We start from the raw sequence: 15,906 nt of genomic DNA on the forward strand, positions 1-15,906 counted from the left end.
TAAGATGACTGACAGCAGCAAAAACCCTTTATGAGGTTGCAACAGACACGTCAGCAATGTTGTGTTTTTCTCTGGCCACGTTCAGCAACAGGAGTGCATGCGTGAGTGGGCTTATTCGGGGCTGAGGACTTGGCCTGCCGAGTTTGAAGGAGAGAGCGCAGTGGAGAGCGGAGTGCGTGTGCAAGAGAGTAACGAGCGCAGTGGATCGGAATCTAAGCAAGACACGGAGGGAAGAGAGGATGTGAGGGGAGTGAACAGGGTGGGAAGGTCTAGGGGTCCACAGACTAACGGTCCGGGTGGGCTCTGAGGGAGCTGGGGGACACAAGGTAGCAGAGCAGGACGCTCAAAGTGGAACTTCCAGGATGGAATAATGACTGGTGATGAGAAGATCTCAGCGTGGGAAGACAGACGGAAGGAAAGACTGGGCAGTGAGGAGGGGAGGGCAGTGAGAGGCCAGCAGAGCAGGAGGCTCATGGGGAAGGACATGAGCTCACCTGGGATGGAGACACGAGCAGAGGTGGAAGGACCCAGTGAGCCAGGAGCCCAGCCCATCAACGAACGGAGAGCGTGGCTGGCAAGAAGGTAGATTCAACAAGGAGCCATGTGCTTCCACAGGAGCGAGGAGCCTGGCCTGGGCGAACCAGCGAGGAGCAAGGACGCCCACCCTGCCTCCTGCAAGGCACAGTCTGGGGGAGTGGTACAGGTGGAGGCAGGCCAAAGAAGAGGCTGACGATGTGAGGGACTCGTCGAGGACAGGACCCGGTCTCAGGAAGCTGGGGCAAGAGCTGATCAACCTACCAAAAGTCGATTCCCACTCTGTATTTTAATCCAGAATCCAGAAAACAGGCCATCATTCATTTCTCAGGCTTCTCTGATTTTTAATAATTTCCGTTGTTGTTTGGTGAAAAACTAGCCGCAGTTAGGGATCTGATTAGACGAGCTTGTTCACCTGTGTCAGACGGTCCACAAAGACTGTCACAGAGCAGCACCCACGCCCTCTGGGACCCTCCGACCTCTGACACGCAGTGGCACATGGGTCCAGGAAAGACGAAGGAATGAACACACTCAGTTCATCTTGGAGCTTATTATCCACATCCCCAGATGTCAGTAATATTTGGGACACATATGGTTGTGACCAGTTTGGCTTCTTTCCCCATCCATGTCTATTAAACATGTCACCTTCTTCACGAGGCCCTGCCAACATCTCGGGAAAATATTCACACTATTTGTACAAAAGGGGAGAAGAAACCTTCTCAAATGACCCTATTAACACCACCCAGCCAGAAGCTTTCTGTCCCTGGAATTTGCTCCAGCCTCAGGAACAGAAGAGCCTGCAGCAGGGTCAGAACCTGGCCTTCGAACCTCACTCACTCCACAGCAGGGACCCCCGGCTGCATCCCAAGGGACACTGGGTACCCTAAGATGTTGATGTGTGTTCTGTGAACAAAAGGCGAACATGCTGGAGGAACACCGGCTGAGCGGTGTCTTTGTTGCAAGGCCTCTCGGTTTTTCACATGCTAACTGGAGCTGCACATGTCCATGGGGGGGGGGGCCCTGTCCAGACGCCCCCCGTCATTTCCCTGTGAAATCCTTTCGTTCCGGGAGCCTCTCTCTGGGGAAGCTTGTCTTTACAAAATGAACACCCTGCATCCTCTGAGGCCTGTCCCACACTCCTTCCAGGGGGCCTATTTTGTCCTCCCCAGCCCTGGCCTTTTGGGATGGGAGGCCACACATACCACCTGCCCCAACCTCAGGCCACAGTGGCCCCCCACCCCCCCGACTTCCTGCCCCTCCTGGTTCTGCCACAGCTGTGGCTCATGCCTCAAGCACCCGAGCCCTGCCCTGATGTTCCCAGCACTGAGCATGGCTTGGCTGGAACCTGAGCAGGTGTGTCTCCTGGAGGACAAGTCAAGTCTGGGCTCGTCTGGGAGTTAGTGGGTCTGACCGGGAGCCGGTGCGTGAGGGGACCAAACGTTTCCTGGGAAAGGGCTCCACCTAAGGGGAGAGACAGGGGTGAGGGCACAGGTGCGGGGCCAGGAAGGAGGGGTGACGCTGAGTGGAGTGCACTGTCTGTCCCCCGGGACAGCATCACAGGAGGGAGGCGGCCAGAAAAATGGAGGGGAACAGAGAAACAGCACTCCTGCCTCCAGCATCAATCACCTCACCAGGCAGAGCCGGCCGTGCTGGCTCCATTGTCCCGGCCATCTGTATTTTTCCTTTCGAGAATGACTTACTACGTCCTTTGCCAATTTTTCTGTTGAACTATTTGTCCTTCTGCGTGATCTGTAAATGCTCTTTTATATACGATGACTATCAATCTTTGACCCTTTTATATGTGGCCAAGGCTTGTCCCTGGCTTCCTTCCAGGCTGTTGCTTGTCTTCTAACTACATTTACAGTGTCTTCTGATATCCTAGAGTTTTAAAGTTTTATGGAGTCTGTCTGTCTGACACAGGGGGAAGGCGGGGCAGGGGGTCCCGGGGGGTCCCCAATACTCTATTTCCAGATCTCGCGCTGGTCATGTGGGTGCGTTTGCTTTGTGAAAATTCGTGGAGCTGTACACTGAGGATGTGTTCATTTTTCTGTATGTTATACTTCAATAAAAAATATTTTTTAAATCTGTCAGGTTTTTTTTCTTCCTTTGTAACTTCTGAGTTTTATGCTTTGCCTAGAAAGATTTGCATGCTATAAAACTGTGAAAGCTTCTCCCATATTTTCTTCAAATACTTTAAAAGTTGGATTTCTTTACATTTAACTCTTAAATATCTCTGGACTTTATTTTAATGTATGATTCTATGGAGAGTTCTAACTTACTTAGCATCCACACGGGATTAACAAGACCCTTTTTCCCTTCCTTATGAGAATCTGGCATTTGTTTAACTCTCTAGGTCTGTTCCCTAGGAACCTCATAAAGGTAAAAGTGAACGATGTCACTAGATAACACTGCTTACGGTACAAATGGCCCTCATTTGCAAACTGCTTCTGGCTGGGGAAGAGCCATAAATGAATTATAAACCCCAATGGGATACCAGGCTCGGGGCTTCCTTAAGCACCATAATTCTTATAACTGGGCATGTCCCTTGTGTGAACCCTGGATTCTATACCTACGGGGGTTTTCTAAGGGACACTGGCTCCTGTGGGGCACAAGGCTTTAAGCCAGGGGAGAAGCTAGTTAGCGGATGGACGGCTGTGCGAGCGGTCACCTGCACGAACTCTGCAATGACCACTCCCTCCCCCGAAGAGGGACAGCCGGCCCTGTCCTGTGGGCAAGTTGAGGTTTCCACCCTTCTCCTTTCTGACTAGACAAGCCAAGGGGGCCCTTGTCCGAATATTGGCGGGCACTGCCCCGGTCCACGGCACCAACACCATTTACTGAGCATCCACCCTTTTCCCTGGCTGCTTTAAATCATTGCCTTTATAATAAACTAAATTACTCCATTGATACAAGCCATTCTGAGCCCTCTCCTCGACTGTATTGACCTTGGCCTATTATACCACTGTAATGGCTTCACGTGCGTCTTACGATCTGGTAGACCAAATGGGTCCTCGCTGATCTTTTCCAAAATCTTCTTGGCTATTTTTGCCATTCCTTTATCCTTCCAGTGTTTCCTGAGCCTCTCCTCACACAGAAAGTGTTGAGGAGACAGTACTGAGCAAGACAGACAACGCCCCTCAGATCCGTCTCCTGGGGCTACCGTGACAAGGTCCCACACACGGGGGGGCTTCAAACAGCTGCAGGTTATGCTCTCACAGTTCTAGAGGCCAAAGGTCCAAAGTGCAGGTGCTGGCAGGACCCTGGTCCCTTGGGGGCTCTAGGCAGGATCCTTCCCTCCCTCCCCAGCTGCTGGTGGCCCCAGGAGTCTCTCCCTGGCAGGTGGCAGCATCACTCCAGCCTCTGCCTCTCTCTTGGCATGGCCGTCTTCCCTGTGTGTGTGTCTTCACGCGACATTCTCCCCTGTCCGTGTGTCTGTCTCTGCGTCTCCTCTTCTTATAAGGACACCAGTCCTACTGAACAAGGGCCCGCCCTACTCCAATATAACCTCATCTTAGTTTGCATCTTAATTTTGGCTGCAAAGACCCTATTTCCAAATAATGTCACATTCAATTACCGGGGCTTAGGACTTGAACATATCTTTTTGGGGGACACAGTGCAACCCACAACATCCTGCTCCCATGGAACTTGCCTTCTCATGGTGAACAGCAGATGAGGCAAGCAAAGAATTAAGGCGCATTTCAGTGATAAATGCTACGAGGACAAGAAAACAGGTGATGGAACAGACACGGCTGGGGCACGGAGGCCCTGGGCTGGTTTGCCTAGGGTGGTCAGGGACCCCTGGCTGAAGCCACTGAGTTAGCCCTGAACGAGGAGGTGGCGGCCAGGCACAGGTCTGAGGGAGCAGCATTGCAGACAGAGGGCAGAGCAGGGGCAGAGACACTGAGGCAGGAACCAGCGCGTCACTCAGGGGAGGGAGCCCAGGAAATGGTGGGAGATGAGGCTGGAGAAAGAGCCAGGACAGAGCACACAGGTGCGGTCTAGGGGGATGCCGGGAGAGTGGTTAGGAGGCGGCTGCCAATCCTAGCGAGCGAGGGCAGTGGTTGGACCAGCATGTAGCAGCCACAACAGGGGAAACTGGTGGGATCCAGATATACTGTGGAGGTAGAGTGGTCTGGACTGAGCAGAGGGTTGGATGGGGTTGGGGAAAAGAGCAGGACCAGGACTACTCACAGGCTTTTGTCCTGAGCACTGGCCGCATCCACATGGGGCTGCCATTACCATTAACCCAAACGGGAGGATTAAGATAAGAATGAGTTGGCGGGGGGGGGGGGGGGGGGGGGGGGGGGGTGTCCAAGAAATACTTCACAATGAGCCTGTTACTTTTTATATCAAACTCCGGTTGGAACTGAATTGGATTTTACTCATAGATACTTCCATGTCAGGCTTAACCGGAGAAGAACCGACATCTTTACAACGCTGATGTTTCTATCCCAAGAATCTGGTACACCTTTCTTGCATTTATTTGGTGCTTCAGTAAAGTTTTATCGGTTTCTTCTTTTTCTTTTATCGCTTGTTTCTTTTTTCTTCTGACATGTTACATTAGGTTTATTCTCAGAAACTGTTGTCACCAGAGCGGAATCTCTTTTTCCTATCACATACTCTAATGATCAACTCCTGACTAATTGATTGACTAACTGATTTGACTAATGATGACTACGATGGTATATGGGACAGCCATCAATTTTTATCTGCTGAGCTTGAAAACCAGCCAGCTTATGAATTCACTAAGTCTAATGAAGCACCACACGCCAACCACCCAGCTCCAACAGTTATCAACACCTTCCCAGTCTGATTTCACCTACTCTCCCCTCTCCGCTGTGTGTGTGAGCATGCGTGCATGCACGAGTGTGTCCGTCTGTCTGTCTCCCCGAGCACTGCCGAGTAAATCCCAGGTACGACGTCACCACCCTCACAGATACTTCAGGAGCCGTCTCCTGGATTTTCGAAGCGTAGAACCTTACCATCCGCACCCAAAAGACTGGAGCAAGTTCAGGAGGGGAGAAGACAGAAGCCACAGGACAGAGGACCGTCCTCGAGGCCCAGGAGAAAGGCAGTGACCAAACTAAACTCACAAAGTTCATCCCCTGAAGCTTATGAACTTCTCCTATAGGACCACTCCTCAAGGCTTTGTTCTGGGTCGATTTTCTCCATTAAGACTAAATCCTAACAAGCTCTGGGAAACCCAATTTTCCTAACAGCAAACTGATCCCGAAACCTAAAGGGGAGGGTGCAGCTGAAGTCAGTAGCTGCAGCCATTCGTTCAGGCAATGGCACTTCATTACAATTTCTCACTGCATGTCTGTGGTCTTAGGGAATCTGTTCCCGTGTTGAAGGAGTAAGCCACAAATAGCACTTCCACAGTTGGATTAAAGTTTTGGCTTTTGTTTTTTGTTTTTTGAGGAAGATTAGCCCTGAGTTAACATCTGCTACCAATCCTCCTCTTTTTTGCTGAGGAAGACTGGCCCTGAGCTGACATCCATGCCCATCTTCCTCTACTTTATACGTGGGACGCCTGCCACACCATGGCTTGACAAGCGGTGCAACGTCCGCACCCAGGATCCGATCAGGGGAACCCCGGGCCGCCGAAGGCAAACATGCAAACTTAACCACTGTGCCACCAGGCCCGCCCTGAATTAAAGTCTTATCACTACCACACGAGTTAGAAAAAGGCCGTTCCTGGTCCACTTTCTCCAGGACAGCCTCGAGTCCACACGGTGCCCTTCTGCGAAGCAGAAAAAAGTACTCCCTCTGGACAGATTCAGACACACAGTCACAGCTAGAAAGCAGGGGGAACAGGGGAGGGAATGGGAAATTCAGCCCCCCACCCCTCAGAACCTGGCAAGCAGGCAGGGCACTCCCCTGTGCTCCCATCCCAGGCTCCTGGGGGCTTTGGAATTGTCACTATTATTTTTTTTCTTAACGATTTAACTTTTTTTCCTTTTTCTCCCCAAAGCCCCCTGGTACATAGTTGTATATTCTTAGTTGTGGGTCCTTCTAGTTGTGGCATGTGGGACGCCGCCTCAAGATGGCCTGATGAGTGGTGCCATGTCCGTGCCCAGGATCCAAACCTGTGAAACCCTGGGCCGCCGCAGCGGAGCGGGCGAACTTAACCACTCGGCCACGGGGCCGGCCCCAGGAATTGTCATTATTTTTAACATTCTAATGGAAATCATACCTCTTCTCCAGTCAACAAACAGCAAAACTTAAGTAAAGTTGTTACTTTTGGTTAAAATCCATCTATACTACCAGACTCTCCCAGTCCTGCCCCTAAAACACTGTTTATAGTGTGTATCTGGAGAAAGAGGCACGCAGCCCTGTGAACTGAGAAATACAAGACCCTGTCTGTCCGCTCCAGAGACAGAAAGTCTCAATAGGGAATTCCGTTCCTGCAGCGCCATAGGGGCCCTCCGGTGTTACCCACAGAGATGCGTGCTGATCACAGCTCCCCTCTCTGGGCCACGGGCTCCTCCCCTCTGGCCCACGGGCTCCTCCCCTCCTGGTCCACACCCTCCTCCCTCCTGGTGGTCCGGGTGAAAGGACAAGTAGATACCACCACGCAGACAGACCTTTTAACAAGGGCCTGACTAAGGCCTGGGTGGGTGGCAAGTCATTACTAAACTCCGTTTTCAAATATTCTTTTTTTATCCATACTATTTAAATAAAAACAAACGAGCCCATTGTTGAAACAGGCCATGACACCAGTGTCACTGCTGTGTTCAGCCAGAGCACGTGGACTGCCACCGCATCCGACAGCATTCCGCCACTCCCCTCTGCCAGCAGCATCCAGCTCACTCCCCAGGACCTCGGTTTGCTTAGTGGGAAGCAGGAGCTGCAGAGAGCTGTCCCCTTTGCTTAAAGAGAGTCTTCCCAACATGCAGTATTTATCAGCCATGCATAGGATTCGCGGTGAAGTGAAGTTCACGCCACGACAGTGGTTAAAGCAGTCAGAGAGGGCCGGCCTCTGTGGCTGAGTGGTTAAGTTCTCGTGCTCTGGGATCCAGGGTTTCGCCAGTACCGATCCTGGGCGGGGACATGGCGCCGTTCATCAGGCCATGTTGAGGCGACCTCCCGCATGCCACAACTAGAAGGACTCACCACTAGAAATATACAACTATGTTGGGGGGGAAGGAGGGGGCTCTGGGGAGAAAAAGGAAAAATGAAATCTTTAAAAAAATAAAATAAAAAACAGAAAAAACAAGAACACACATTCCCAGATATACAAACTGCCCCCTCCAGTCCAGATTATTAAAAAAAAGGTTTACAACATGATGAAAGGTAGGATTTTCAGAATGTCAATGGATATTAATAAGAATCTACTAAAGGCGCCACTGAATTAGCATAGTATATTTTAATAAATACCTTATTTTGTGTTCCTAACTTAAGCTTAAATTGTTATTGCGTTTTAAAAGTTTTTTCCTGGTTATAGGAAAGGGGCAGAATGAAGGAGAGATAATTTCATGCATTTTAATTAATTCATAAGTCTCCAATCAAAAGTGCATAGCATCACATTCCCAGGTTTAGCTCGGACTTAGATCTGAGCACTCTTAAATTTTACCTCACCAGATCATTTCTCCTAAGATTCAAATTTGGGGGTCGTTTATAATTCTAACTAGGCACGTGAAGTAGGGGTATGCTTATTTGCTATGCTTAGTGTTTAAGATTTTTTGAAGACACATGGAATCTCAGAATAGGAAAGGCAGTATAGGCTGTAACTCATCTGTTTTCAGATGAGGATTCTGAGGCCTGAAGGAATTAACTAAATTCCCCTGAGATAAGGAACAGCATAAGGAGCCAAAGTCAGAAGTCAGGTCTTCTCTTTCCTGCCAAGAAGCAGGAGAGGAAACAGGTGAAGGGTTTGGAGGGGGTGTCACTGGAACATTCTGGGGTCAGACCTGATGAGAGGGAAGTAGTTTGTTTTTTCTGAGCAGAGATTACTACCGTCTATCAGTAATAAGTCAATACAAGCTGCATACAAAAAGGCAGTTGGCCAGCAGAGATAAAAAGCTGTTTATTATGCCAGGCTCACCTTCAATCTGGCCCTTTTCCTAGATCTTGACGGGTGTTGGGACCATCCCAGTCCTCTGCTGGGTCTGAGCATGAGCCAGGAACACCGTGCCCTCTCCCCACCCCGCTCCCTATTCCCACATCAACACGGACTCTAGGCGAGCACTGGTGGCCCAAGCTCTGCTCCGTGAGACCTCACACTGCTTAACAGGATACAGGGAAAGTCCCTCTTCATTTCTTATCACCTCTTGTGCCCTGAGCATTGCCTCAGACCTTGTCAAGGAGCAGAAATGGCAGAAGATGAGCCCTGTTCTCGGGGAGCATGTGGTTTCATTGAAACACACAAGAAAGAGTCTGAGAGTAGAGCACAGCAGCTCGGCGTCAGGCTGGACAAGGGTTCCCGGAGGTCAGGGAGAGGGCTCCATCACGCCCCATCCTCAGGGAAGTGGGGAGGCAGGCCAGAAGCGGCACAGATGCAGGAATAGAATCATTACCAGCTCCTATGATATTACAGAGCCTCTGCAGGAGAGTCCCCTGTCCTGGAAAAAGTGCCTTAAAATTAAATTCCGACTTGCTTCTTTGTACTTTGCAACGGCTCCCGTGAACTGGGCCACTGGAAGGAGCTGCCTGCCCGCCCTCCCTAGGCAACATGCTGAGTGATGACTCCGCCCGGAGTCATCTTCTGAACCAGGAAGCTTTACAAGCAAATGGCAACCCTCCAGTTTCATATGCCAACAGCGCAGACTGCCACCTGCCCCGGACCCAGCCAGACACACCCAGCCTGTCTGGACAGGGCCCTTTTAAGGCACCTGGCTCACGACAGGGACCCAGTGCCCACCTCAGGTGCAAAGCACGGTTCTGTCCAGAGCTACCCCTAGCCCCTCAGAACAGGTCAACAGAAGACAGGAAGCTACATTCCTAGGCGGCGCCCATCACTGACATGGGAACCTCTCCCCACTCAAAATCAAGGAGATTTTCGAGATGACACCAGTCCAACACGTTAGCTGTTGGGCAGTCCTCCGTTCAGAAGCACGTCCACGGGGAGCCTGGTGTCTCGTTGCTGCCTCTATGCAGAGACCCCCGGCACTTTCTTCAGCGCCTGGAGTCTGCTTCCGGCTCTATCCTAGATGGCAGGACGCCCACGCAAAAGGAAAGACCCCACGCAAGGACTGAAGCCCACACACTTCTGTTGAAGATTTCCCCTTTGTAATGTCACGTGCACTGCTCAGAAAAGGGGGCGACCGCTTCCCTATGCCTGAACGCTCCTCTGTAAATAAACTGTGCCAAGGGAACACGCATACGCTGCTGGTGCGAATGCAAACTGATGCAGCCACTATGGAAAAGAGTGTGGAGATGTCTCAAAAAATTGAAAATAGAAATACCATATGACCCAGCCATCCCACTACTGGGTATATCTACCTGATGGTGTTCAGGGCAGGCTGCCCCAAGATGCGCCACTCTGGTATGTGGATTATTTTGAGCTCAAGACGATAAAGGCTGCTCAGACTCAGCAAGAACATTTGACCTTTCCCCCCTAACTGCCTAAAAGAAATTTAAAATAAAGGCCTATTCCCAGGACAGGTCATCATTATAGACAACCTTGGGTTCCGGTAGACTGGGAGGATCCTTGCTAAGACCACTCTTATCAAAGTTCTATTTACCAAACATTTGCTTTTCCATTTCCATGTGAGTTGCCTTCCTCCTCTTTGAAGCCCCAAACGTCCTCCTTGTCTGTAGCTGAAGATGTTTAAACAGGTAGCCTCGGCCAGTTGGCTGAGTTGCTCAGTTTTCCTGGGCCTCTCCCATGTATACATGTTATAAAGCTTTGTTTAATTTTCTCCTGTTATTCTGTCTCATGTGAATTTAATTCATTGTCTGGCCAGAAGGACCCAGAGAGGGTAGAAGAAATGTCTTCCTCCCCTACATACCCAAACAACTTGAAATCAACAATCCAAAGTGACCTGCGCACCCCTATGTTCATTGCAGCACTATTCACAATAGCCAAGACATGGAAGCAGTCCAAGTGTCCAGCGACCAATGATTGGATAAAAAAGATGTGGCATAAATATATACAACGGAATACTACTCAGCCAGAAAAGAAGACAAAATCATCCCATGTGCAACAACACGGATGGACCTGCAGGGTATAATGTTAAGAGAAATAAGCCAGACCGAGAAAGACAAACACCAGATGATGTCACTCATATGTGGAAGATAAACAAACACATGGACAAAGAGAACAGTTCACTGGTTACCAGGGGAAGAGGGTGGGGGTTGGGCACAGGGGGTGAAGGGGAGCACGCATGTGGTGACAGACAAGAAATAATGTACAACTGAAATCTCACATTGATGTAAACTATTATGAACTCAATAAAAAAACAAAAAACTGTGCCAGATGAAAATCCAGTCGTGATCAGGATGTTGTATTCATGGATGCTACGCACACCAGCAACCCTCACCTTCACTGACTACACGTGTGTTTTGAAACCCAAAATAAGCCCAGAGATGGTGGGGACAAAACTAGTCTTTTTCACACACCATCAAATTTTCTTTTTTCTACAAATGAGATTTTACTGAACACTAGTCTCTGGAGCCTCCTAACCTTGTTCAAATCACGGCTCTGCCACTAACTAGAGGTAGAACCTGAACCAACTAAATTTTAGGAGATTCGTTTTTCACAAAAAATACTAGGGCTGGGGGGGGGGGGGTGACCCTGTGGCCTAATGGTTAAATTCGTTGCGCTCTGCTTTAGTGACCCAGGTTTGGTTCCTGGGTGCAAACCTACACTGCTCTGTTGGTAGCCATGCTGTGGTGGTGACCCACATACAACATAAAGGAAGACTGTTAGCTCAGGGCAAATCTTCCTCAGCAAAAAAAATTTAAAAAAATAAAAAAAAATTTTCTCCTTAAAAAACAAATACAGGGATGGGTGACAGAGAATTAAAATATACTCATAACTATCAATGTCAAGTCACAGGTCCATGGAGATTCGTGCATCCTTCCACTTTTGTGTACATTTGAAATTTTTCACAATTATAAGTTAAAAGAAAAGTTTTTGAGTCACACAGCCTGATGAGATCTGAAATCAGGGTCTTCCCGGTGACTTCCCAGGTTTCCCCAGTCAGGAGCCTAGAGCCCCCACGTGGCCCCGCCTGCACTTCACTCTATTCAGGATTGATAGATGCCCCTCATTTGATTCTCTCAGACGCTCTTAAGTAGCTCAAACTTCACATAAATCCGAGCCACGAAGCCTGAGAAAGTGGCAAAGGCACAGCCCAGACAAAGCCTTGCTCGGCTCCATGGCCATCGCTCTAACAAAGCGCGACACTGTGGCCTCTGTACAAACACAGCAGCTGGGACTTCCCAGGCCCGGGGTTTACATAGAACCTTCTCCCCGCCAAGTTCAAAGTAATTTAGGGACACTCACTAATTAATTTCATTAAGTCTCAAGAGCCACCTTCCCACCCCCGCTCCCGGCTGCCAGTTACAGCAGGCACAGCTGGGGGAGGGAGAGACCGGGTTCCACATGCTCACAAACAGATGTGCAAACCCAGGGACATGCACGGCCACCCTCGGGGGGGGAGGGTGGGGGCGGGCAGCGGTGCTTGGAGAACACTGAACCTCAGAGCATTGGTGCTGCCTCTGAAAATGAATAAAACCCATGGACAACTGGCCCATTGCCCTTCATCTGGTCCACATTCGGTCTCAAAGAGACAAAGAGAAAGGCAGCAAGTACTTTTCGTCCCCATGTGCAAAGAAGAGAACATCTGTATGCTCACTTTGGACTGGGGACCAAGGGGAACTGTCACCAGCTATGGCTTGTCCCCTCTACTTGAGAAGCCTCTGACTGTTGAACCAGGTCACCGAGAAAACTTGATAAAAACCTTTGAAATGGGTGCCAATGTTTGGTTTTCTGCCTCTGGAATTCTTGTTTCCACTGACCCACATTAAAGATAGATTCTCAACCGAATTCTTTTTTTAGAAGCAGGAATTTGGCAGTATTCTTTCCGTAAGCCTCCTGCTAGCAGGCTGGATGGCGGGCGTGGACACTGTCTGCAGAATCGTGTTGCAACAGAAGGACTATGCCCAGCAATCAACAACCAGGACCATCAGTTTTTCTCAAAGCTAGTTCAAGCCCCCGACTCTCTCTGAGCACCGCCTGCAAACGCTAAGCGATTGTGAGCCCTGCCAGCAAGAGGCCTTTTCAATCAGGATCCTTATAGGGTAAAACGTGCCTTGAAGAGCTGTGTGTATGCTTGTAGGGCCCACCTAACTCTCCCGCTGGTCCACATAAAGGCAGCAGCGTGCATCTGCCACAGAGCCGGGCAGAATTTAGGACCACTCAGCGGCTAAGGAGAAACCACTGCCCACATGGGAATAAACCCTCGACTTAAGTGTCCTTGGCCTCTCACTCCTCCCCGGGGAGACCCATCACAGGAAACCACAGCTGAGGTGAAAAGGAAGCCGCTCCCAACCTTGAACCTCATGGAAAGGGTGACTGGTCAGGACTGTGCCACCAGCTATGCTGGCTGCCCCAGGAGTACAGTCCCACACAAAGTAGAGATTGCAACCTTCTGGAAAAAAATGAAAGCACTCTTAACCTTCTTGAGGAAAGAAAAGCAAAGAAGCTAGCACTTTGGAACACACGTGGGAATTCCAAGTGCAGAGCCGTTCTATCCAATGGTGACACGTTGAGTCTATTTTAAAAGTTTGAGACAACAACTTTCTAGGAACAGAAGGCTCTTACAATCCTTCTGTGGGCCAGCAATACCACCAAATGCGACAGCTGCTTTTTAAAAATAGTTTCATTTCATCGCAATTGAGAAAAACAGACTTTAAAAATCAAGGATTCAGGGGGCTGGCCCCGTGGCAGAGTGGTTAAGTTCGCGCGCTCCGCTGCAGGCGGCCCAGTGTTTCGTTGGTTCGAATCCTGGGCGCAGACATGGCACTGCTCATCAGACCACGCTGAGGCAGTGTCCCACATGCCACAACTAGAGGGACCCACAACGAAGAATATACAACTATGTACCAGGGGGCTTTGGGGAGAAAAAGGAAAAAATAAAAAAATCTTTTAAAAAAAAAATCAAGGATTCAGCCCAAGGTCCACCAAAAAATGAACGCTAGGTTAAGTAACAAATGTGAACCGCCCAAGAAGCGAAGACCCGCCAACCTCTTTCATTGCACCGTCTGTTCCAGAATCCAGTGTATTGTAATCACCAACGTGATGTGCACGCATCACAGCCCAAACTTAATTTCCTAATGGAAAATATGCTTTATATCACTTTCAATAAGCACTTTTAAATCTTCAGTTTTGAAAAAGCCTTTTTCTCCACGTGGCTTCAAAGGAACTTGGAAATGTCTATGAACCTTGCTTAACATTGGGGTAAGCCACCTGAAGGATGTTCTAATCTCTTTGATGAAGCAGTGGTTTTGTACCATGAAATTAACGTCTTGGCTCTGATAAATGTGGTATGAAGTAGACATCCGAAATGGAATGGAAATTTCTGCCATTTTCCTTCAGGACCTTAGCAAATGACCAAACTTGGACTTTTCGGGACAGAACACAAATGGGAATAATCTGATAATAATTTAAGCCATGATTCGCTGCACACTTTTGGAGCTCAGAAGACTAGAAAACAATTGTTTCAGTAACCAAGTGACTCAAAACAAACCAGCTAACTATATGCTAATGAAAGAATGAGGGAAGTGGAAATAGAAGAAATAGTCCTTCCAAGACGGGGATGCTAATTGAAGAATCGATGCATACCAATGAGGAAAAAGGACTGGAGACCTTTATAAAGTGTTGTGGGAGCAGCGCCCTAGTCATCCACCAACTGAAGGACAAGTGACCCTCCTCTGCTTTTTGCTCACTTGGGTGTCACCTAGGCTCTCCTCGTGAACATTAACCACAAAACTAAGAGCAGGGTGATTGGTGATTCCAGGAGGCCAGGCATTATACGACATCACAGAAAGAGCCACACAGGAGTCAGAGACAGCCGTGTCACCCTGGGTAAGCAGCTGTCTTAGCCTCCTCAGCCCTCAATTTACTCATCTGTAGTCTGACGATAAAAAAAAAAAAAGCTCTTTTGTAGAACTGTAAAAATTAATTAAATGAGATTGTCTCTAAGGCCAGTCCCGAGACTTCCTGAAGCCCGTATGTGAGGTATACTGGCTTGACATCTGGCTTCGAATATCCCCAGCACAAATGCGGAGTCATCCGCTAGGTTCCGTGCCTCCAAGTTCTAGACTTTGCAGCACCGACGCTAATGGGCCAAGCATTTACAAGACGCGGAGGTGCCATCAGCGGTTTCTCCTGAGTCTGTCCTGGAGCTTTTCTCCCGGTCCCCTCCCGGAGTGAGGCTAGCCAACACAAGCGACCGCCAATCACTGGTGTCCTCAACGGGTGCAAAAGAAAAAGGGCGCCAGGCACACGGTCGGGCCGGCTCCTAAGTCATCGCCCACGGATCGTCGTCAATCTGTAACGCGTCCCGGCGGAGCGCGGCGCATAAAAGGCCACAGCCGGTTCTCCACCGACAGACCAGAGCCCTCGGCCGGGCGCGCAGATGGCAGACCGCCGGCGAGGGGCTGCGGGCCGCCGTGCGCACTGGGCCCAGCCAGAAGCGCACTCTGGCGTCGCCGGCGTCACTTCATTCAAACAAACCACCCCCCATGCCTCCCGCTCCCGGCGCACGACCCCCATGCCCCGCTGTCCCCGCGCCACCGGGGAGCGGTCACCTCGGGGAAGGGAGGTGCCCGTTTCTCTAAGTCTCAGCAGAGGCAGTCGCTCTGTCCTCTGGGCGGCCCTCCCCGCGGGCAGGAGACGAGGGCGCGCGGCGGGGTCGCGGCCCGGAGCCCCGGGCGGCGCCGACTCACCGAGCGTGGCCACCGTGCCGGCCTCGAAGAGCAGGCAGTCCCCGCGGCCGCGCGCCTCCAGCAGGACGCTGCTGTCCCCCGACGCCTCCAGCCGCCCGAGCAGCCGCAGCCCTTTGCTCAGAGCCATGGGCGCGGGCCGCGTCCGCCCGAGGGCGCACAGCCCGCCACGGCTCCGCGCGCGCCTCCCGCAACTTCCAGGACTTTCACTTTGCGCCCCTGCTCGCGCCGGGCGCAGGCTCCTCCCCGGCCGCCTCCCCGCCCTCGCCGCGCCGCCCCGGGCAGGTGAGGGCGCCTCCCGCCGCCCGCTCCCGGCCGCGCTCCGCCAAGGCGCCGCGCTCCCCCCAGCGGCGAGGCCGCTGCAGCCCGGCCGGGGCGCGGCCCCCAGGGCGCACGGGCTCCCCGGCGTCGGCCCCGCGCGGCCCGGGCGCATCCAGGGGAAGTGCCCCCGGCGGCGGGCGGCCGCCAGGGAGGGGG

General features: G+C 50.9%; 1 protein-coding gene across 7 annotated transcripts in view; it reads right to left on the minus strand.

The window, feature by feature from the left end:
* The window catches only part of SYNJ2 (synaptojanin 2), a 117,611-nt gene extending 101,913 nt beyond the window's left edge, over positions 1 to 15,698 (minus strand). For 6 of the 7 annotated variants that reach the window (XR_011434375.1, XM_070256304.1, XM_070256303.1 and 3 more), the window contains exon 1: positions 15,433 to 15,695. Coding sequence is in view for 6 of the 7 variants with exons in the window: in XM_070256304.1 (XP_070112405.1) it covers positions 15,433 to 15,559 (127 nt within the window). In the remaining variant the exon portion in view is untranslated. Of the gene's footprint in view, positions 1 to 15,432 lie in introns of all 7 variants that reach the window. The other variant, XM_023633039.2, reaches the window with a different exon arrangement.
* Between the last annotated feature and the right edge of the window lie 208 nt (positions 15,699 to 15,906).

Source organism: Equus caballus, chromosome 31, assembly GCF_041296265.1.
Source record: "Equus caballus isolate H_3958 breed thoroughbred chromosome 31, TB-T2T, whole genome shotgun sequence".
Taxonomy (NCBI): Eukaryota; Metazoa; Chordata; class Mammalia; order Perissodactyla; family Equidae; genus Equus; species Equus caballus.